This window comes from Symphalangus syndactylus, chromosome 3, assembly GCF_028878055.3.
Source record: "Symphalangus syndactylus isolate Jambi chromosome 3, NHGRI_mSymSyn1-v2.1_pri, whole genome shotgun sequence".
NCBI lineage: Eukaryota > Metazoa > Chordata > Mammalia > Primates > Hylobatidae > Symphalangus > Symphalangus syndactylus.
In genome coordinates this window covers 124,664,478-124,686,700 of record NC_072425.2, presented here as the reverse complement: position 1 = coordinate 124,686,700, position 22,223 = coordinate 124,664,478, and the positions used below count along the sequence as shown (strand labels likewise).

Here is a 22,223-nt window from a genome sequence, read left to right as displayed (position 1 = left end):
AAGCTCCGCCTCCCGGGTTCACGCCATTCTTCTGCCTCAGCCTCCTGAGTAGCTGGGACTACAGGCGCCCGCCACCATGCCCAGCTAAATTTTTTTTTGTATTTTTAGTGAGACGGGATTTCACCGTGTTAGCCAGGATGGTCTCAATCTCCTGACTTCGTGATCCACCCGCCTCGGCCTCCCAAAGTGCTGGGATTACAGGCGTGAGCCACCGTGCCCGGCCAAGTAGAGGCTATTCTCTACTGTGATGACAACACAGTTTCCTTCTTCTTTTATTTTTTTTTGAGATGGAGTCTTGCTCTGTTGCCCAGGCTGGAGTGCAGTGGTGTGTTCTCGGATCATTGCAACCTCTGCCTGCTGGGCTCAAGTGACCCTCCTGCCTCAGCCGCCCAAGTGGGCTACAGGCATGCGCCACCACGTCCAGCTAATTTTTGTGTTTTTAGTAGAGATGAGGTTTTGCCATGTTGGCCAGGCTGGTCTTGAACTCCTGGCTTCAAGTGATCCGCCCGCCTCGGCCTCCCAAAGTGCTAGAATTATAGGAGTGGGCCACAGCAACCTGCCCCCATCACCCAGTTTCAATGAATATCAGCAGTTCATTCTTGTTGCATTTAGACACTTCCACTTTCTTCCTCCTGGATGATCTTAAAGTAAATCTCAGGCATCATGTAATTTAATGCACAGATCAATGTTAATCTCTAACAGATAAGAACTTAAAAGCAATTTTTTTTTTTTTTTTTTTTTTTTTTTTTGAGACGGAGTCTCGCTCTGTCCCCCAGGCTGGAGTGCAGTGGCACAATCTCGGCTCACTGCAACCTCCGCCTCCTGGGTTCATGCCATTCTCCTGCCTCAGCCTCTCCGAGTAGCTGGGACTACAGGCGCCTGCCACCACGCCCGGCTAATTTTTTGTATTTTTAGTAGAGACGGGGTTTCACCGTGGTCTCGATCTCTTGACCTCGTGATCCGCCCGCCTCGGCCTCCCAAAGTGCTGGGATTACAAGCGTGAGCCACCGCGCCCGGCCCTTAAAAGCAATTTTAATACCATCATTCCATCTAAACATTAATTCCTTAATATAAAATACCCAGTTCATATTAAAATTTTCTCAATTAATAATTAAAAAAGTAGTTTGTTCAAATCACAATGCAAATCAGGCCCATATATTTTAATGGGTTGTTATGTTTATATCGTTTTCTCTCTTAGGCTTAACTTCCTCTCTTTTTGCTTGCAATTTATTTTTAAAGAAACAGTTCGTTTATCATGTGGTTTTCCATATTTTGGTTTTTGTTGATTGTGTCTTTCTGATAAGTTAACAGTATTTTCTTTCTTTTTTTTTTTTTTTTTTTTTTTTTTGAGATGGAATCTCACTCTCTTGCCAGGCTGGAGTGCAGTGGCGTGATCTCGGCTCACTGCAACCTCTGTCTCCTGGGTTCAAGTGATTCTCCTGCCTCAGCTTCCCGAGTAGCTGGGACTACAGGCACCCACCAGCAAGCAGGCCCAGCTAATTTTTGTGTTTTTAGTAGAGATGGGGTTTCACCATGTTGGCCAGGATGGTCTCGATCTAGTGACCTCGTGATCTGCCCACCTCGGCCTCCCACAGTGCTGAGATTACAGGCGTGAGCCACCGCGCCTGGCCAACAGTATTTTCTTCCTGGGATAGTGTTTTTAAATGCATAAATATATAAGATTATAATGGAAACCAATTGCAAAGATTTAGTTGTCAAATTATTAAAAAGCAAATTGGGATATATGTTAATATAGAGGCTTCTTTTCTTTAAAATTTACGAAGTAACAAAATATCACCATGAGTTTTTAACTACAATTTTTTTTTTTAAGAGATGGCATCTTGCTCTGTTGCCCAGGCTGGAATGCAGTGGTGCCATCATAGTTCACTGCAGCTTCAAACTCCTTGGCTGAAGCAATTCTGCCTCCTCAGCCTCCCAGGTAGCTGGGACTACAAGCATGCACGATCACACCCAGCTTTTTTTTTTTTTTTAACTTTTATAGAGATGAGGTCTTGCTCTTTTGCCCAGGCTGGTCTCCAACTTGTGGCCTTAGGTGATCCTCCCACCTTGGCCTTCCCAATGTGCTAGGATTACAGGTGGGAGCCAGTGTGCCTGGTTTACCATGATTTTGGAGTAGTGATGAATATAAATTTTATTTGAAATTTTAGCTATAGTTGCCATACAAAGTGAAAATATCTGTGAATTCTTTTGGCAGCAAAGTCTTAGGTATTGCTAGCACCACTATAGTTTGTTGCCTACGTTTATAATTGAAGGGATTGTTAAATTTTAGTTCAATATTACTGAAAATGAGGATATATATTTTTTTTTCTACTGAAGTTCATAGACCCTAGAATATTTTCATGGACCTGGTCCATGTGCCCCAGGTTAAAAACTCTGTAGTCCTTTTTTTTGTGTTGTGAGATTTCATAGGTATTATGTACTACCATCAAGAGGTGTCTTAGTTTGTATTTTGTTCTATAAAAATATGCAAGACTGGTAATTTATACAGAAAAGAAGTTTATTTCATACAGCTGTAAAGGCTGGGAAGTCCAAAGATTGGGCAGCTGCATCTGTTTGGCTTCTGGTGAGGGCCTCGTACTGTGTCATAGCATGGTGGAAGGCATCACAGGGCAAGAAGGGTGCACTGAGAGTCAAACAGGCTTTTTTTTGTTTTTTTTTTTTTGAGACGTAGTCTCACTCTGCCACCCAGGCTGGAGTGCAGTGGCACGATCTCTGTTCACTGCAGCCTCTGCCTCCTGTGTTCAAATGATTCTCCCGCTTCAGCCTCCTAAGTAGCTGGGATCACAGGCACCTGCCACCATGCCTGGCTAATTTTTGTATTTTTAGTAGAGATGGGGTTTCACCATGTTGACCAGGCTGGTCTCGAACTCCTGACCTCAGGTGATTGGTCCACCTCAGCCTCCCAGAGTGCTGGGATTACAGGCGTGAGATTTTTTTTTTTCCCTACCGACCTCCTGCTCTGAGACAGAGTCCTACTCTGTCGCCCAGGCTGGAGTACAGTGGCGTGATCTTGGCTCACTGCAGCCTCCGCCTGCTGGGTTCAAGCAATTCTCCTGCCTCAGCCTCCTGAGTAGCTGGGACTACGGGCGTGTGCCACCACTCCCGGCTAATTTTTTGTGTTTTTAGTAGAGACACGGTTTCACCATGTTGGCCAGGCTGGTCTGGAACTTGTGGCCTCAAGTGATCCACCTGCCTCAGCCTCCCAAAGTGCTGGGATTACAGGCATGAGCCACCGCGCCCGTCTGGGATTAAGTTTCAGCATGAATTTTAGAGGGGACAGATATTCAAATCATAGCAGGAGACATATAATGTTTTCTTGTCTCTTTTTTGTTATGTTAGGAGCTATTGATGTTTTGTCTAGATCCATTATTTTATTAGGGCTCCTAGAGTGATATTTTATTTGTCATCCCATCTTATTATACAGACTGTTTCCACAAGGACAAACTCCTTTTCATCAACTGTTTGATTACCCTGAGGTATAGTTTGTGTAAGAAGGGCAGGATAAACATTGATTCATTTCTTTTATTCTCCAGTCTTCAGAATAATAAGTTCATTCCCTAGCATCCTCCAAAGAAGACCAGCAAGTTAAAAAAGTTTTTTAATATTGCTATCTTTTTTTTTTTTTTTGAGACGGAGTTTCGGTCATTAACCTAGGCTGGAGTGTAGTGGTGCGATCTCAGCTCACTGCAACCTCTGCCTTCCAGTTTCAAGTGATTCTCCTGCCTCAGCCACCCGAGTAGCTGGGATTACAGGCGCCCGCCACCTGCGCAGCTAATTTTTGTATTTTTAATAGAGACGTGGTTTCACCATATTGGCCAGGCTGGTCTTGAACCCCTGACCTCATGATCCGCCCACCTCAGCCTCCCAAAGTGCTGGGATTACAGGCCTGAGCCACCGTGCCCAGCCAGTATTGCTATTAACTCATGGGTTTAAACATTTGAGGTGTTTCAGTCCATTGCAGTTGTTCTTCCCAGTGCTAAGAATTTATTTTTGTCATAGATTTTGTCAATCGTTAGTTTTCTTGCTATTTGGTGTGACAAGATGTTTCAGGCTTATTTTGTACATTTCCTGCCCCAGGTCTGAAATCAGCCATTCTCCAAAAAGCCCTAGTTCTTTTTATTTTTATTTACTTACTTAATTTATTTATTTTGAGGCAGAGTCTTACTCTGTCGCCCAGGCTGGAGTGCAATGATGCAATCTCGGCTCACTGCAACCTGCACTTCCTGGGTTCTAGTGATTCTCCTCCCTCAGCTTCCTGGATAGTTGGGATTACGGGTGCTCCACCACGCCCAGCTAATTTTTTGTTTTTTTTTTTTGAGACAGAGTCTTGCTCTGTCTCCCAGGCTGGAGTGCAGTGGGTGCGATCTCGGCTCACTGCATCCACCGCCTTGTGGGGTCTAGTGATTCTCTTGCCTCAGCCTTCTGAGTAGCTGGGATTACAGGTGCACGCCACCATGCCTGGCTGATTTTTGTATTTTTAGTAGAGACAGGGTTTCGCCATGTTGGCCAGGCTGATCTCGAACCCCTGAGCTCAGGTGATCCTCCCGCCCTGGCCTCCTAAAGTGCTGGGATTATAGGCGTGAGCCACCACATCCAGCCATTTTTGTATTTTTAGTAGAGATGGGGTTTCACCCTGTTGGCCAGGCTAGTCTTGAACATCTGACCTCAAGTGATCCACCCACCTTGGCCTCGCAAAGTGCTGGTATTACAGGTGTGAGCCACCGCGCCTGGCTCCTAGTTCTTTTTGGTGGGAGGTGGTATTTAGTTGCCATTATCTAGGCACTAGGGGTGTTCATAATTAATGGATTAGTCATTGTTTCAGAGCTTTTTAGGGGAAAGAGATAGGATATATATATGTATATATTATGAAATACTCATACTACGAAGTACTCATGAGTCAATTGTACCTTCAATAAAGTTCAGAACTATAAGGTTTTTAACTCAACCTCTTCAATCTTACATCTTCATCTTCTTTTTTCTATATACCCCAAAGAATACATCAATATTCATATTGTATATGTATGTATATACAATATTCATATATCAATATGTATATATAATATTCATATTGTATATGTATATACAATATTCATATATCAATATGTATATATAATATTCATATTGTAGGGGGGACACAGCACTCAAAACCAGAAGAGGTTAAAGGGGCTCCCATCAATATAATTTTCTTATTTTCTGTATTCCACAGTATTTGCACATACTCCCAGAATAATATCAACACTATATCAAAACAGTTTAAGCTATTGTACAGTTCTTTTTGATCCTATGGTATATTTTATTAGGAGTGTACTGTCAAATTAGTATGTTTTAAAAGTCCCTTGAAATAATTCCTGTCTGTTTGGTTTTGCTACCAATTTTTAAAACATCAAGTTTATTTTAAATTTTGTTTATTTTAGATGTGGCTTTTTTAAATTTAATTTTTGTTTTACATAATTGTAAGTTATGTAACATACTTACATGGCCTCAAAGGCAAATCTATAAAACAAGGTATAGTCAGACATACACCTTTTACTTTGCTCCCTCTGCTGCCCTATACACAACTTCTAAAAAGTTTTGTTTTGGCAGGGTGCGCGGTGGCTCACGTCATCCCAGCACTTTGGGATGCCAAGGAGAATGGATCACCTGAGGTCAGGAGTTTGAGACCAGCCTGACCAACATGGAGAAACCCTGTCTCTACTAAAAATACAAAATTAGTCGGGCGTGGTGGCTCATGCCTCTAATCCCAGCTACTTGGGAGGCAGAGGTTGTGGTGAGCCCAGATCGAGCTATTGCACTCCAGCATGGACAACAGGAGTACAATTCCGTCTCAAAAAAAAAAAAAAAGTTTTATCTTTCCTTTTAAAAAATTAACAAATTATAGATAAATATTTGCATTCCATACCCATTTTTCTCCACATTTTCTTCCTTGTTTAAAAAGGTATACCTGGCAGTCACTTTATAACAGAACATATAAATATGTGCCTTGCTTTTTATAGCTGTACAGTAGTACTCCTGTGTGTTTATTCAGCTAGTCTCCCATTGTTAGACATTTTTTTTCCTTTAGTCTTTTGCTAGTATAAATAGTGCTGCAATGAATAGCTTTGTAAATACACCTTTTTGTATTTTTGCCAGAGTTGCCTTGGGGTAGATTCCTTGAGACAAAATGCTAGAAATTATCAAATCGGCACCCCCAAACTTGCCACTGAAATAGAGATTTATTATTTTGCACTTTCACCAGCAACAGTCAGAAGTACTATTAAGTTTTTGAAGTGTCAAAAACAGATTCTGAACAGCCCATGGATTGCATTCACTTCTTCCATGGATTCCTAAAAGTTGAGAGACCTCAGAATCAGAAACATTGCTGTAGACCCTTGCTCACTCAAAGTGTGGTCCGTGGACCAGCAGTATAAGTATCTCCTGAGAGCTTGTTAGGTATGTGGAATCTCAGGCCGGGCACAGTGGCCCATGCCTGTAATTCCAACAACTTTGCGGGGCTGAGGTGGGTGGATCACCAGGTCAGGAGTTCGAGACCAGCCTGACCAATATGGTGAAACCCGTCTCTATTAAAACTACAAAAATTAGCTGGGCGTGGTGGCAGGCACCTGTAATCCCAGCTACTCGAGAGGCTGAGGCAGGAGAATCGCTTGAACCCAGGAGGTGGAGGTTGCAGTGAGCTGCGATCGTGCCACTGGACTCCAGCCTGGGTGACACAGCGAGACTCCATCTCAAAAAAAAAAAAAAAAAAAAAGAAATGCGGAATCTCAGGCCTCTCTCCAAACCTACTGAATCAGAAGCTGCAATTTAACAAGAGCCTTAGATGATTCATATCACATGAAAGTTTGAGAAGCACCAGGCTAGAGCTGTGTTCTTCAGTACTATAACCCCCAGCCACATGTGGTTATTTAAATGAAAATGAATTAAAATAGAATAAAATGAAAAATTCAGTTCCTCATTTATACTTGCCATATTTCAAGTGCTGAAGAGCTACTCTTCAAATATTTTCATCATTGTGGTAACATCTACAGTATTGCACAATGCTGATCCCTGGCTTCACTGTCTAATTTGATAGCCATTCTCCATATATGGCCATTTTATTTAAGTTGAAATGAAATAACATTAAACATTCAATTCCTCATTCATATTAGCCATGTTTCAAACACTCAATGGCTGCATATGGGTAGAGGCTACTCTATTGGATGGTGCATATATAGAATCGACAGGTATGGTCAAGAGGTTACCAAAAGGCAGGGCGAGCCAGAGGAAGGAAGGAAATAAAATGCACTCAGTGCCTCAGGTGGGTGGATGTGCTAGGTACTTTTATAGGTTACATCAATTAACCCTCAGGCACATAAAGGTGGTATTACACTCACTTGAAAAAGACATAAGAGAACTACCTAACGCCGATAAAGAGTAGAGTTAGATCTTTGGATTCAAAGACTAGGATTCTTTCTGCTGTGTTCAGAAGGAATAATCTTTTCCTGAAGGCCACATCCAAATTGCACTCTCTACTAGCCTTTTCCAGAACAACACATGGTGTGAACCACTGTTTTCACTTGCCTGTACCTGTTTCTCTTCTCTTTCATGTTTCAAATTTAAATCCAGACCCCAGTTTTATCTAACTCTGGAGCTTGTATTTTTTCCACTGTAACATTCATTGAGTTCACTTTTGAGGGCTTCTTGTCTACACTATGGTCTGCCTTGCATTTTAACATGATGCCATCTTCATAATAGTAGCATTTTTTGTTAATAAACATTTACTGAGCACCTATTTCAAGTAAGATATCATCCAGTGAGCAAAAAGAAAACACTGATTTCCTCTCTTTTACTTGCCTTCTTTGTGACATGATCATATACACCACTACACTATTTTTTAAAATTTGACTTTTTTAGCTACTTTGAGTTTTGAATATGACTAACAGAATGTGGATTCTTCACAATTGCAAGCTACTTATGCTTACTAGAATTAGATGATATATTGATGGCTCAACTTTTGAATTGTAGGAATGTGGAGATGGAAAGAAAACATTTCATCTTGGCTGCTACTCACTATGTAAAGAAAAGCTACTTATAATTTCTTTCTTTTCTTTTTTCTTTCTTTCTTTTTTTTTTTTTTTTTTGAGACCGTCTTGGCTAGAATGAAGTGGCATGATCTTGGCTCACTGCAAACTCCACTTCCTGGGTTCAAGCGATTCTCTTGCCTCAGCCTCCCAAGTAGCTGGGACTATAGGTGCACGCCACCACACCTTGCTAATTTTTGTACTTTTAGTAGATAGGGAGTTTTGCCATGTTGGCCAGGCTGGTCTCAAACTCCTGGCCTCAAGTCATCTGCCCACCTCTGCTTCCCAAAGTGCTGGAATTACAGGTGTGAGTCACAGTGCCTGGCCAAAAACTACTTATAATTTATTTCTAAACATGCTTCTGATATAATTTAAAATGCTTTAGAAATAGAAACTGGGTAGTTTATGTGCAGAGTACGAGAACTTGGCCTAAATGAATATTTCTTTTTGGGTTCATAATAGGATTTTTATAGATGTACTGGAAGTTATTATTCTTTACCAAGTATTTACAGGTGGCAGATGTAATGGATTTTAAAATCTCCCCCAAGTAATTATGTTCAGTAGGAGTCTTAGCACTAATATGAAATCCTTCCTTTAGCTGACAACATGCAACCTAGCAGCACAGATTTATTGAGACATAAAGTGAAGGGAATGCATAATTTGCATTCAAATAATGCATCTTATCTGTCATTTGGAACTTTTTTTTCTTCAAATAAAAAGGAAATAATAATTTAGTGGTTTGCCATCCTGATTGTGTCTTAGACTCATCTAGGAGACTTAAAATAGGCTGATACTTGGAATCTACCCCCTGAGAATCTGAACCAATTGGTTGGGGCTGGGGTCTTGGTGTCAGTGTTATTTTTAAAGCCCAGTGATTTTTTAATATATAATCAGTAGAGGACTGCCTATCTAATTTGAAATAGTAAATAAAGAAGAGCTAAAGAAATGAATACATCCCATCATTGCGTCTCATATATATATTATACATGTGTATATGAATGCATCCCATCATTGTGTCTCATATATATATATAAAAAATGTAAAACTAGTGTTTGAATTAGGCACAAACTCGTATTACGACCTTTCCTCCATTCCTCAATCTTCCTGAAATACCTTTCAGGTGTGTGATTGTTTTGACTCCTCTGTGAACCTTCTCCAGGACGTCTTGAGCTTTCCTTCTCCTTGGCTGCATGCACAACTCTTATTTTAACCCTTCCTCATTTTATTGTGGTTTTGTGTTGTGAGGTCTGTCTGACTCCTCACACAGAAAACTCCTGAGATGGTTCAACAATAGCAAATACCCTATTTGCCAGGCACTATTAATCATGGAGAATATAATGTCCCTTTCCTGCTGGAGCTTAGAGTTTTGGGGAAAGAACAGTCATAAGTGATATGGTGGGTACTATGATGGAGGGTTGTGGTATTTTGTGGGGGCACACAGTGGAGCTCCCCGATGTGTTCTGGGGAGAATAAAGAGGGTCTGGGACTAGAAAATAGGTGAGTCTTAATTCTAAATTCCTTGTGCTTGGCACATATTAACAACCATTGAACTTTGGTGAATATATGACTGAGGAGCTTACTGACTGAAGACATAAATAAAAGTATATTTTCACTGGAAATCAGGTACATAAGTATCTATTTTGGAATGGAAGGGAGGTTACGATACAGATTTTAGGTTTCCCAGAAGAAAGAAGGAGGGAAATAAAGTGCCTCATGATCTTTTCTTCTTTCATTCCTTAAATTTTTTTTTTTTTTTGAGATGGAGTCTCGCTTTGTTGCCCAGGCTAGAGTCCAGTGGTGTGATCTGCAGCCTCTGCCTCCTGGGTTCAAGTGATTCTCCCGCTTCAGCCTCCCGAGTAGCTGGAAGTACAGGCATGTGCCACCACACCCGGTTAATTTTTTTTGTACTTTTACAAAAAATATGGGGTTTCACCATGGGGTTTCACCATGTTGGCCAGGCTGGTCTCAAACTCCTGACCTCAAGTGATCCGCCCACCTTGGCCTCCCAAAGTAGTGGGATTACAGGCATGAGCCACTGTGCCTGGGCTCATGCCTTAAATTCTTAAAGTTATAAAATAGATTCTAAAACTAATGTGGTTGGAAGTGACCTCACTCAGCCCATCTTCTACCTGTTTGTCCACTCCTGCCCTCAGTGATCCATAACTCTTGTTTGCTGTGTATTCTGGTAGCCTGGCCCCCAGTGTGAAGCTGCCTTGGGGAAATTTGTCTTGGAGTTGGATCATATCCTGCCATTGAAGTTCATTTTAGTGGAGGTTCCGTTAGAAAAACCGGGACAGGATATATCCCAAGGTCAGATGCATGTTTCTTCTGGCAACTTTGCTTAAACAGGAACAGGTTTTGTTATGGTATAGAGGGTTCCTGTGTTCAGAATTCACATGAACCAGGACCTTGTACAAATTTATACAAACATAAATGTGGAGCTATAAGTAACAAAAATTGTTCTGAGGCCTTCAGTGTCTATAAGTCTGAGTGTTTTTGTCTTCTTTCTTCCTTTGTTCAATTTCCTACCCCTCCCGGCCAGCTTTTCTCTCTCACTCTTGCTCTCCTACTCTTCTATTATAGATGAGGTCATTATGATTTGGAGCCAAGAGAAGTGGATTCCTGTAACTTTAAATCTCCATACTCAATTTGTGACTCTCCTTTTTTTAGAAGATAGTTATACTTTATAGTTGGAGGACAGCTTGCTTAATTGTGCTATTTTAGAATGCAGATATGAGCTTACTGTAGGAATTCTGTCAATTTGTGAAGAGGGCTTAATGCTTCCACACTTTTTATTCTCACTTATTTCAGATTTATAATTGCTTTCAAGTCCATTATGAGATGTGAAAAATGTTCTCAATTTGATTAGGTTATCAGCCACTTGGTTAGGGTTTCTGTGCCTGGTACTTTGGACATCCAACTCCCCCATGATGTACAGAGAAACAGTGTGACTACTGGGAGGAGAGAGATCAGGCCAGGCTCCTTCTTTCCTGACAGCAAGGCGAGGTACAGGGATGCTTTGAAGAAGGGTGTTTTGTTTTGTTTTGAGACAGAATCTTGCGCTGTTGCCCAGGCTGGAATGCAGTAGCACCATCTCGGCTCACTGCAACCTCTGCCTCTCAGGTTCAAGCAATTCTCCTGTCTCAGCCTCCCGAGTAGCTGGGATTAGAGGCGCCTGCCACTATGCCCAGCTAATTTTTGTATTTTTAGTAGAGACTGGATTTCACTATGTCAGCCAGGTTGGTCTCGAACTCCTGACCTCAAGTGATCTGCCCCCCTCAGCCTCCCAAAGTGCTGGGATTACAGGCATGAGCCACTGTGTCCAGCCTGAAGGGGTTTTCTAATATAAACTCTGTTATAGAATCATAATGGAGAGATACAGGAGGGGAAGAGAGGGATGAGGGGAAGGAGAGGAAGGAGAAGGAGATACAGAACATAGGAAGATACCAACTGTGAGGGATGACCCACCTGTTATCCCAAGACTGTGTGCTGTAGGAGGGACAGCAGATGTTTAATGGCCAGGAATTTTGGGCATTAACGCTGCTCCTGTGTGATCTTAGGCAAAACACTACTCTCTTCTGGGCGCCATTCTCCTTGATTAAAGTGGGTTAGTGCCAAGGTTCTGCAATTCTGAGACTTCCTTCCAGGGAAGAGAGGAAGTTTCCTTAGAGCCCTTCCCTTCCTTCCCTTTCTTCCCTCCATTCCCTCCCTCCCTCCCTTCCTTCTTTCCTTCCTTCCTTCCTTCCTTCCTTCCTCCCTTCCCTCCCTCCCTTCCTTCCTTCCTTCCCTTCCCTCCCTTTCTTTTCTCTCTCTCCCAAAAATTTTTTTTTTTTTTTTTTTGGGCAAACTCTCACTCTGTTGCCCAGGCTGGAGTGTAGTGGTACGATCTCGGCTCACTGCAACCTCCACCTTTCAGGTTCAAGCGATTTTCCTCCCTCAGCTTCCCAAGAAGCTGGGATTACAGGCATGTACCACCACACCCAGCTAAATTTTGTATTTTTAGTAGAGACGGGGTTTCACCATGTTGACCAAGCTGGTCTCAAACTCCTGACCTTGGGTAATCCACCTGCCTTGGCCTCTCAAAGTGCTGGTGTGAGCCACCTTTAAGCAAATTTGAATCCTGTGATCTGGTCTTTTAATAGTTGGGAGCACTGATCTCTTCTGCCTTTTACGGACAGTATGATGATGGGTGAATTCTGGACCCACTCTGAGTCATCCTCTCCATCTGTAACATGAGTGCAATAGGACTTTTCTCAGGGCTGTTGTCAGGATCATGTTATTGAGATTGTGAGCTGTGATAGCTATTAATTGAACAATGGAATATAGGAAAATTGGAACCATTTCCTCGGCCAGGCACCTCTCCCCACATGGTTCCTGAGAAGCATATGGCTGGGAATAATGACACAAAATGAATGAACTTTTTCAGCCTTTGGCTTTGGCCCCACATTCCTGGAGACTCCTGGTGCACTATACCGGACTAAGTGGTGAATTTCCTTTGTCTAGGATAGGGCAGCCTCAGACCCGAATCAATGCAAACCATGACTCCTTCAAGAGGAAGTGTGCACGAGAGAAGGAGATAGCAACTCCTGGATCTGGTTTAGCTCATCAGCTGGTGCCTGGTAGAGTATGCTTAGAAAGAATGCTACCCGTAGGGGAGCAAATCCTTAACGTTTCGCTCATCTTGGTGAAAATTTCCTCCAGTAACCTAACACAGTGTCCTTGGATTTGGCCAGTTCTTGGCATCATCACCTTCCCTTTGGAGAGTGGAGATTCCTTCCTTTTGAGAGTACCAGACACAGCTACATGAAGTAATATAACCCTTTGGAGAGCAATCTAGGAAAACGAAACTGAAGATGCTCATGCCCTAAGAACAAACACCATCTCTTCCAATTCCGTTCTTGGATGTATCTCCAGAGCAAGTAATTCCTTTAAACTTTATTATAGAAATAGAAAGTCATTGTATTTGCAGGACACTCTGAGTTTCCTGCTCCCAGCAGAATGCAACTGGCTGGAATCTCTCCAGATGCCTTAGATGGCTCCTATCAGGCCATCCTGAGTACTGACGAGATTAAATCTCAGCATATCTATAACCCCCCCTCCCCCCCTTTTTTTTAAAAATAGAGACAGGGTCTCACTTTGTTGCCCAGGGTGGTTTTGAGCTCTTGGGCTCAAGCAATCCTCCTTCCTCAGCTTCCCAAAGTGCTGGGATTACAAGCGTGAGCCACCGTGCCTGGCAAATTGTTTATTTTTTGAGGTGATAGATACACGGATACATGTTGATTATACATTATACATACTTTGTTATGTGTTAGATAGAAGAAATATTAAAAATTAAAAATGAAATAAGCTGTGAGAGTAGTTCAAGGTGAGGCTGGAGATTCAGATGGTGGGTTGCCTGTAGGCCATTTTAAAGTGTGGCTTTCACCTAAGGCCAGAGGGGAACCAGCCACCGAAAGGTTTTAGACATGAGAAATGATCTCATCATATTAACACTCAGAACATCACTCCTGCTGCAGCGTGGAGATTGGATTTGGGTAGGATGAGAGTAGGACAGGAAGAATGCTTAGAAAAAGTTTCCTCTTTGAAACACCATCTTCTCTAGGCCTTCAGATTGTTTTTTCTTTCCTAGTTCCCGTTTACTTCTCTGGCCATGCCCTCTTATCTCCATCTCTAATGAGTCTTCCCCCTCCAGCTCTTTTCTTTTCTTTCTTTCCTTTCTTCCGTTCGTCGTCTTATTCTGTCACCCAGGCTGTAGTGCAATGGTGCAGTCTCGGCTCACTGCAACCTCCGCCTTCTGGGTTCAAGTGATTCTCATGCCTTAGCTTCCCGAGTAGCTGGGATTACAGGTGCCTGCCACCACACCCCACTAATGTTTGCATTTTTAGTAGAGACGCAGTTTCACCATGTTGGCCAGGCTGGTCTCGAACTCAACCTCAAGCGATCTGCCTGCCTCGGCCTCCCAGAGTACTGGGATTACAGGCGTGAGCCACCGCACCTAGCCTCTCCAGCCCTTTAAATATTGCTGTTTCCCACAGTATTTCTTTTTTGCTCTCTTTTCTTCCCAATTTTTAGTTATATGCCTTAGTGATCTCATTATGTCCCCACATTCAGCCACCACCTTTATGCTCATGATTCTCAAGTTATTTCTCTAATCCAATCCTTTCTTCCAGCTCCAAGCTGCCTACTGGACATTTCTTCTTGGCTGTCTCATAATTAAACAAAATCCAGCATGTCCAAAATGGAGCTATTATCCTTTCCAAATATGCCTTTTCATTCTGCCTTTAGGATCTTGGTTAACCATATTGCTGTCTATCCAATTATCTGATCCAGAAAATAGGTATTATTGTAGTCTCTTCTGTCTCAGTCAGCTTGCTTCTTTAATTAGTTTCCATGTTAGAAATGCAGGGTAAGGGCCAGTCATGGTGGCTTATCCTTGAAATACTAGCACTTTGGGAGGCTGAGGTGGGAGGGTCCCTTAAGCCTAGGAGTTTGAGACCAGCCTGAGCAACAGAGTGAAACCCCATCTCTACAAAAAAAAAAAAAAAAATTAGCTGGGCATGGTGGCATGTGCCTATAGTCCCAGTTATTTGGAGGCTGAAGTGGGAGAATTGCTTGAGTCTGGCAGGTCAAGGCTGCAGTGAGCTATGATTGCACCACTGCACTCTAGTCTGAGCAATAGAACAAGAACCTGTCTCAAAAAAAAAAAGTCATACACACACACACACGCACACACACACACGTGTGCACTTTACAAAGTATATGTTATAGCCAAGTAATCAAAATGATCTCTAAATGGATGCTCAGTGAAATGGGGGAATATGCCTTTGTGGGAATGGAGGGGATCAGAAAAATAAAAGAGAATAAAAATGTAGTCCTTCAATAACTAACATTTTAATGTTTATTTCATAAAATGAAATGAAGAACCACCTGGAATAATTAGCATTTCCCTTTGTGTTTAGCAGTGCGTGTGTGTGTGTGTGTGTGTGTGTGTGTGTGTGAAGGTATAACTCATTTGCATGCTATTCTGATTTATTCCCTTATTTTCTAGGAATATTTTGAAAACAATTGCTCTGGGTCAGATGTTGTCCTTGTGTATATGTGGGACAGCCATCACCAGCCAGTATTTGGCAGAAAGATACAAAGTGAACACCCCCATGCTTCAGAGCTTTATCAATTATTGCTTGCTGTTCCTAATTTATACAGTGATGCTGGCATTTCGATCAGGTATGTCAAATGTGGAAATTATCTTTTCAACAAAATTATCTTCATAAAAATTACTAGAAAAGTATGACACCTCTAAATTCTGTGAAAGTAGTGACTAGACACTTATGCACAATTCTCTGAAATTGTTGATTAAAGTAAGTAGCACCATACTGTTTGTAACACAGAAGTTGTCCAAAGAAAGTGTTGTTTTTTTTGTTGTTTGTTTGTTTTTGAGACAGGGTCTCACTCTGTCACCCAGGCTGGAGTGCAGTGGTGCAATCTCGGCTCACTGCAGCCTTGACCTCCCAGGCTCAAGTGATCCACTCACCTCAGCCTCCCTAGTAAGCTGTGACTATAGGAGTGTGCCACCATGCCTGGCTAATTTTTTTTTTTTTTTTTTAGAGATGGTTTTTTTTGCCATGTTGCCCTGGCTGGTCTCTAACTCTTGGGCTCAAGTGATCTGCCCACCTCAGCCTCCCAAAGTGCTAGGATTTCAGGCGTGAGCCACTGGACCCAACCTAAAAAAGTGTAAATATCATTACAAGTTAGGTTTTCCCCCCCAATTTAAAAAATATTTTAAAATATTAAGATGATATTAAAAACACTTAAAGTCAAGAACCTTACTCTCTAGAATATTTACTTCCAACTAAATAAAGATGGTAAATGGAACATCAGTTGCATGTGTAGCTCAGGCCTCTTTTTTTTTTTTTTTTTTGGGACAGAGTCTCGCTCTGTCACTCAGGCTGGAGTGCAGTGGCACAATCTCGGCTCACTGCAACCTCCGCCTCCTGGGTTCCAATGATTCTTGTGCCTCAGCCTCCTGTGTAGCTGGGACTACAGGCGCACACCACCACGCCTGGCTAATTTTTGTATTTTTAGTGGAGTCTGGGTCTTACCTTCCTCCTAATTTCAAGTGATTCACCTGCCTCGCCCTCCCAGAGTGCTGGGATTATAGATGTGAGTCACTGTGCCCAGCTAATTTTTGTATTTTTTTTAGAGAGAGGGTTTCACTACGTTGCCCAGGCTGGTCTCGAATTCCTGAGCTCAAGCAGTCCTCCCACCTTGGCTTCCCAAAGTGCTGAGATTACAGGTGTGAGCCACGGGGCCCAGCCAGATACATTATTATTAAACAAAGTCAATAATTTACCTTAGGGTTCACTCTTGGTATTGTGCATTCTATAAGTTTTGACAAATGTATAATGGCATACATTTACCATTCAGTATCAAACAGAGCAGCCCCACTACCCCCAAAATCCCCCTGTTCCACCTATTCATTCCTCCCTCCCTCCCCACAAACTCCTGGTAGCCACAGCTTCTATTTTTTTTTTTTCTTTTGAGGCAGAGTCTTGCTCTGTCACCCAGGTTGGAGTACAGTGCAGTGGCATGATCTTGGCTCACTGCAGCCTCAGCCTCCCTAGTAGCTGAGATTATAGGCACGTGTCACGACACCCAGCTAATTTTTGTATTTTTAGTGGAGATGTTGGCCAGACTGGTCTCGAACTCCTGACCTTATGTGATCTGTCTGCCTCGGCTTCCCAAAGTGCGGGGATTACAGTTGCCTGTCCAGCTTCATTATTTTTTAAAACTTTAGTTTAACCCTTTGTTTTAAAGGGGTTTGAAGGTCTGATTCTAAGTTTACTACTTGCTTTTGAATCATGTGGCCAACATAGCAGAAGAAAAAGCCTCGTAAAGGTTAGTGAATCCAGTGAAGAAGGACAGCACTGTTCACACTTAGGAAATTACAGTAATTTATTTCATCCCATGCACCAGCTATTTAAAGGTCTTTATTGAAATTTAGGGCTGAGTGTGATGACTTACACCTGTAACCCCAGCACTTAGAGAGGTCAAGGTGGGAGGATCACCTGAGGCCAGGAGTTCAAGACAAGCCTGGGCAACACGATGAAACTCTTTCTCTACAAAAAAATACAAAAATTACCTGGGCATCATGGCATGTCCCTGTAGTCCCAGCTACTTGGGAGGCTGAGGTGGAGGATGATCCCAGGAGGCTGAGGTTGCAGTGAGCCAAGATTGCACCACTGCTCTCAAGCCCAAATGACAGACCAAGACTCTGTCTCCAAAGGAAAAAAAAAAGAGTTGGGAGTGGAACTGTACATGGTTAATAACCCTGGACTTTGCTCTTTGTGGAAGCATTGGCCTTCAGGAATTCGGTGAGACTCCCAAATATATCAGTGCAGTTAGTCTCCCTAAGGGATGGTTGTTAGGTGCTTCCCATGCCATTTGATGCTGAGGAAGACTAATTCTGTGTTTTTGTTTTGTTTTGTTTTTTTTCTTCTGAGACAGAGTTTTGCTTTTGTTGCCCAGGCTGGAATGCAATGGCACGATCTCGGCTCAGTGCAACCTCTGCCTCCTGGGTTCAAGTGATTTTCTTGCCTCAGCCTCCGTAGTAGCTGGAATTGCAGGCACCAGCCACCACGCCCAGCTAATTTTTGTATTTTTAATAGAGATGGTGTTTCTGCATGTTGACCAGGCTGGTGTCGAACTCCTGACCTCAGGTGATCTGCCCACCTTGGCCTCCCAAAGTACTGGGATTACAGGTGTGAGCCGCTGCACCCGGCCTAATTCTGTGTTTTCAAGATGTTCCTGCTAATTGGATTTCAGTGATAATTATTTGGTTATGATTCTCACTACTTTTATTTATTTGTGAGTTATCTTGCCATAAAACCTTCTCATATATGTGCCAACTCTGCATCTCCTATGATGCCAGATTCTCTAAAGTAGTGAATCCAATTAATTTGAATAAATATAATTTGGAGGAATAAAAGGTGTTTCTTCAGTGTGCCACTAAGCCTTTTCTCAAGCTTATCACTGACTTAATTTTCACTTGAAAGCACATCTCTTCCAAAAGAATGATCACATGCAGACTTTCTTTGAAGAAGCCCATGAATAGAAGTTAAATAACCAATTAATTTCTAGGAAAACATTTCATTTCCTAGGATAGTCCGTGGCTTGTCAGAAATGGCGACATACAAGCTCATATCCAGAAATTTTATTTCTGTTATGATAGGAAAGGGATTTTTAAAAAAAGTTATTTTTTTAAGTTCCGGCGTACATGTGCAGAATGTGCAGGTTTGTTACATAGATAAACGTGTGCCATGGTGGTTTGCTGCAGCTATCAACCCATCACCTAAGTATTAAGTCCAGCATGTATTAGCTCTTTTCCTTAATGCTCTCCTCCCACCCCGCCCTCCACCTTTTTTTTTTTTTCTTAAAGAGGTATAGTCTCATTATGTAAGCCCAGCTGGTCTTGAACTCCTGGGCTCCAGCTGTCCTCCACCCTCACCTCAACCTCCTGAGTAGCTGGGGTTACAGGCGCACACCACTGTGCCCAGCTAGGAAAGGGAATTTAACCACTTTTCTCTTACTTTCATTCTGGTGCTTTTATTGAACACTTGCTCTCTGATGATACTTTAACTAGGGTTTCATACTAGAAGAAAATCTAACTCTAGTGAGCTATTGCAGGAGTTTGGGTTATGAAGAATGGAAACTAGGAGGGGGCCACATTAGAAATACACAATAGCCAGGCGTGGTAGCTCACACGTGAAATCCCAGCACTTTGGGAAGCTGAGGCAGGCAGATCACTTGAGCTCAGGAGTTCGAGACCAGCCTGGGCAACATGGTGAGACCCCCATCTCTGCTAAAAATACAAAAATAATTAGGTGGGTATGGTGGCGTACGCCTGTGGTCCCAGCTACTCAGGAGGCTGAGGTGGGAGGATGGCTTGAACCCAGGAGGCAGAGGTTGCAGTGAGCCGAGATTGCACCACTGCACTCCAGCCTGGGCAACAGAATGAGACCCTATCTCAAAAAGAAGAAGAAGAAGAAAAAAAAAAAAAACAAGAAACTCTTGCTTCTACTCTTTTATCTTCAAATCAACATGTATGGTATCATTTGCAAGTAACATGTACTAACCCAGATTCCTTTCAACCAGGCAGTGATAACCTTTTAGTAATCTTGAAAAGAAAATGGTGGAAGTACATCCTGCTGGGACTAGCAGATGTGGAAGCTAATTATGTGATCGTCAGAGCCTACCAGTACACAACTCTAACCAGTGTCCAGGTAAGAAGGAGCCCTCTGACCACTTTGGATTTTATAGCTTCTAAAGGAGAACATGAAGTCATACGTGTTGACCTAATTTTATTGCAAATCTGTTCACTTGAAGAAAACCTAAACACAGGTGGATGCTGTTTTCTAGTAGAGCATATGCGCTAATGAGTAATGTTTCCTAGAATTAGTGAAAATGTATACAAGTTAAGCTGCCCCCAAACTGCTATGGCAGATTAGAACAGTTCCTACCAAATAAGCATAAATATTTAGTTGGCAGTTGATGCTGTGGTGTTGACACGTGTTCTGTTTTATATGCTGCTCAAACATGGCATATGAAAGTAGATATACCTTTGTTCTATAGGAAAGTTGGAGCTTTGCAAGCATAGTAGATATTTATGACAAAGAAACCATTGGAAGAAACCTATTAGACATTTTTGGGAGATTAGACATTTTGGGAGTTAAAACTCCCATCCCTATTTCTTTGTTAGGTTTATTCTTGCTGCATTGAAAGAAAAATATTCCTACATTGCAGAGGTTTTCAACTTTGTAAAGTTGAAGACAACTGATTTCAGTTGTCTTAATGTTACCAAACTATGGGATGTGTCCTAACACTGACTCATCATTACTGACTACAAAATGTTTTGTAAGTGGAGGTGAAAGTGAGATAGACTCAAATGCCAGGTTTAGATGTCACAGTTTAATAAGTTTATAACTTTTTTCATTTTTTTAAATAATAAAAAAAGTGTGTTTCAGATGTGGGATTTACAGTTTATAACTTTTTGATATATCCCTTTCTCACTATACAAAATACAGAGATGTTCTTACTTGACTCCAAATTTTAGGGACTGGAAAAATTGAAATTAGACTTATTTCGCATAGAAAATATAAGGATTGATGAGAACTCAGTATTTTTCCAATGTGAACCTACATTAAATGTTATTACCATTATATTAAATACTTTTCTGTAACATTGTGCTAAGCATTGTTCTCAGCAAACCTCTTGGATTTTGACCAGTATGGGTTAAAAAGCTGAGATAGGAAATGATTATTAAGACAGACACCATAGGAGGCACACAAAGAACCTAAAGTTTCGTAAAAATTAAACCCAGCAGTTACCTAGAGAATGAAGTTTATCACTAATAGGAGTAAATGTACTTTTAGCACTGGTTAATGAAGTATACATAAGTATGTAGAAAATGGCGTTTTCTTGTCACATCTACTCTCATAATCTCACCTACATTTTAATTACTTGATTACAATTCCCAGGAACTTTGATCTCTAATAATGATAAAAAGTTTTGAATTGGTGCAAGGCCTAAACACAGTTAAACAGAACACTTACAGTTGGATAGTTGTGACTGAAGTTCATGCCTTCTTTCAATTTCAAAGAAATTGAAAACAATTTCTTTCACGCTAGCCTCTTAGAAAAACCTAAGCATTTGGTTGCCAAAAGTCATGCACTTACGGTCCTAGCAAAGAATATATTATAAAAAAGCCATCTAACAAGGTAATGTTTTCTCCAGCAGCAGCGACGGCTGTGACAGGAGTAATTCAAACTGGTTCTCCACCTGAGTAAATCTCTGGCCTGGGTAGTCCAAAAGGGTGGAACTTTGGATTAGGTGGTCTTTGAACTTTCTTCTTAAGGATTCCTTAGAAGGTTCTGTAATTACCAACAGTCATGGGATAGTTCACATGAAGATGATGATGCGGCCTAGGTTTCTGCTCATGTCCCTTCCCACTTTACTGCCACATCAACCCATTTCCCACTCATGGCCTGCTCCTTCTCCCCTGTGCTGCTGTGTTCTTCCTGGAATGCAGTCCTTTTTGAAGCCTGCTCCCCTTATTGTCAAAGGCTAATTCAATTTTCATTTTCACTTCTATACTCTATTGTACCTCTAATATGATCTAACTTGTTTTGATACCCATGTCGCAGGGTCTCTCTTAGTACTCTGCTTACTGTGACTATACAATAATTTTTAAAAATAAAATTGATACTCTTCGAACTGAGACAATCAGAGAAGACATCCATCACCAAGAATACTTTTTTTTTTTTTTTTTTTTTTTTTTTTTTTTTTTTTTTTTTCTGAGAAGGAGTCTTGCTCTGTCACCCAGGCTGGAGTACAATGGCATGATCTCGGCTCACTGCAGCCTCCGCCTCCCAGGTTCAAGTGATTCTCTTGCCTTAGCCTCCTGAGCAGCTGGGATTACAGGCATGCGCCACCACACCTGGCTATTTTTTTTTCTTTTTGAGGTGGAGTCTCATTCTGTTGCCCAGCTGGAGTGCAGTGGGATAATCTTGGTTCACTGCAGCCTCGGCCTCCTGAGTAGCTGGGATTACAGGCATGTGCCCAGCTGATTTTTTTTTTGAGTAGATACGAGCTTTTGCCATGTTGGCCAGGCTGGTCTCGAACTCTTGACCTCAAGTGATCCTCCGGCCTTGGCCTCTCATAGTGCTGGGATTACAGGCATGAGCCACCGCTCCCAGCCACCAAGAATACATTTAGAAAAGAAGGTTCACATGGCTAAAGGCGATAGATATCAGATGAGAAGTCATGGAATGTTAGAGTCGGAGGGAACCTGTGTGATCATTTCATCTGATCTTTTTATATTTTGACTTGGAGAGTGACTGGCTGGGGCCACACAGCTAGCTGGTCAGTGTGGGGCTGGGGCCTGAGGTTTCTGGAGCTCTGACCATGACATAGGCAGCTCCCTCATTGCCCAACAAAAATTGTTAAAGATAGAGCAAATTTTTTTTTTTTTTTTGAGACGGAGTCTCGCTCTGTCACCCAGGCTGGAGTACAGTGGCGCGATCTCGGCTCATTGCAAGCTCTGCCTCCCGGGTTCACGCCATTCTCCTGCCTCAGCCTCTCCGAGTAGCTGGG

At 42.1% G+C, this 22,223-nt stretch overlaps 1 protein-coding gene across 12 annotated transcripts in view; it reads left to right on the top strand.

Moving 5' to 3' along the window:
• Positions 1 to 22,223, top strand: part of SLC35F2 (solute carrier family 35 member F2) — a 103,915-nt gene that overhangs the window by 27,882 nt on the left and 53,810 nt on the right. For 6 of the 12 annotated variants that reach the window (XM_063636496.1, XM_063636495.1, XM_055272979.2 and 3 more), the window contains exons 2-3: positions 15,124 to 15,299; positions 19,227 to 19,354. In XM_063636496.1, coding sequence (XP_063492566.1) covers positions 15,124 to 15,299; positions 19,227 to 19,354 — 304 coding nt within the window. Of the gene's footprint in view, positions 1 to 12,578; positions 12,995 to 15,123; positions 15,300 to 19,226; positions 19,355 to 22,223 lie in introns of all 12 variants that reach the window. The other 6 variants (XM_063636491.1, XM_063636487.1, XM_063636486.1 and 3 more) reach the window with 3 other exon arrangements.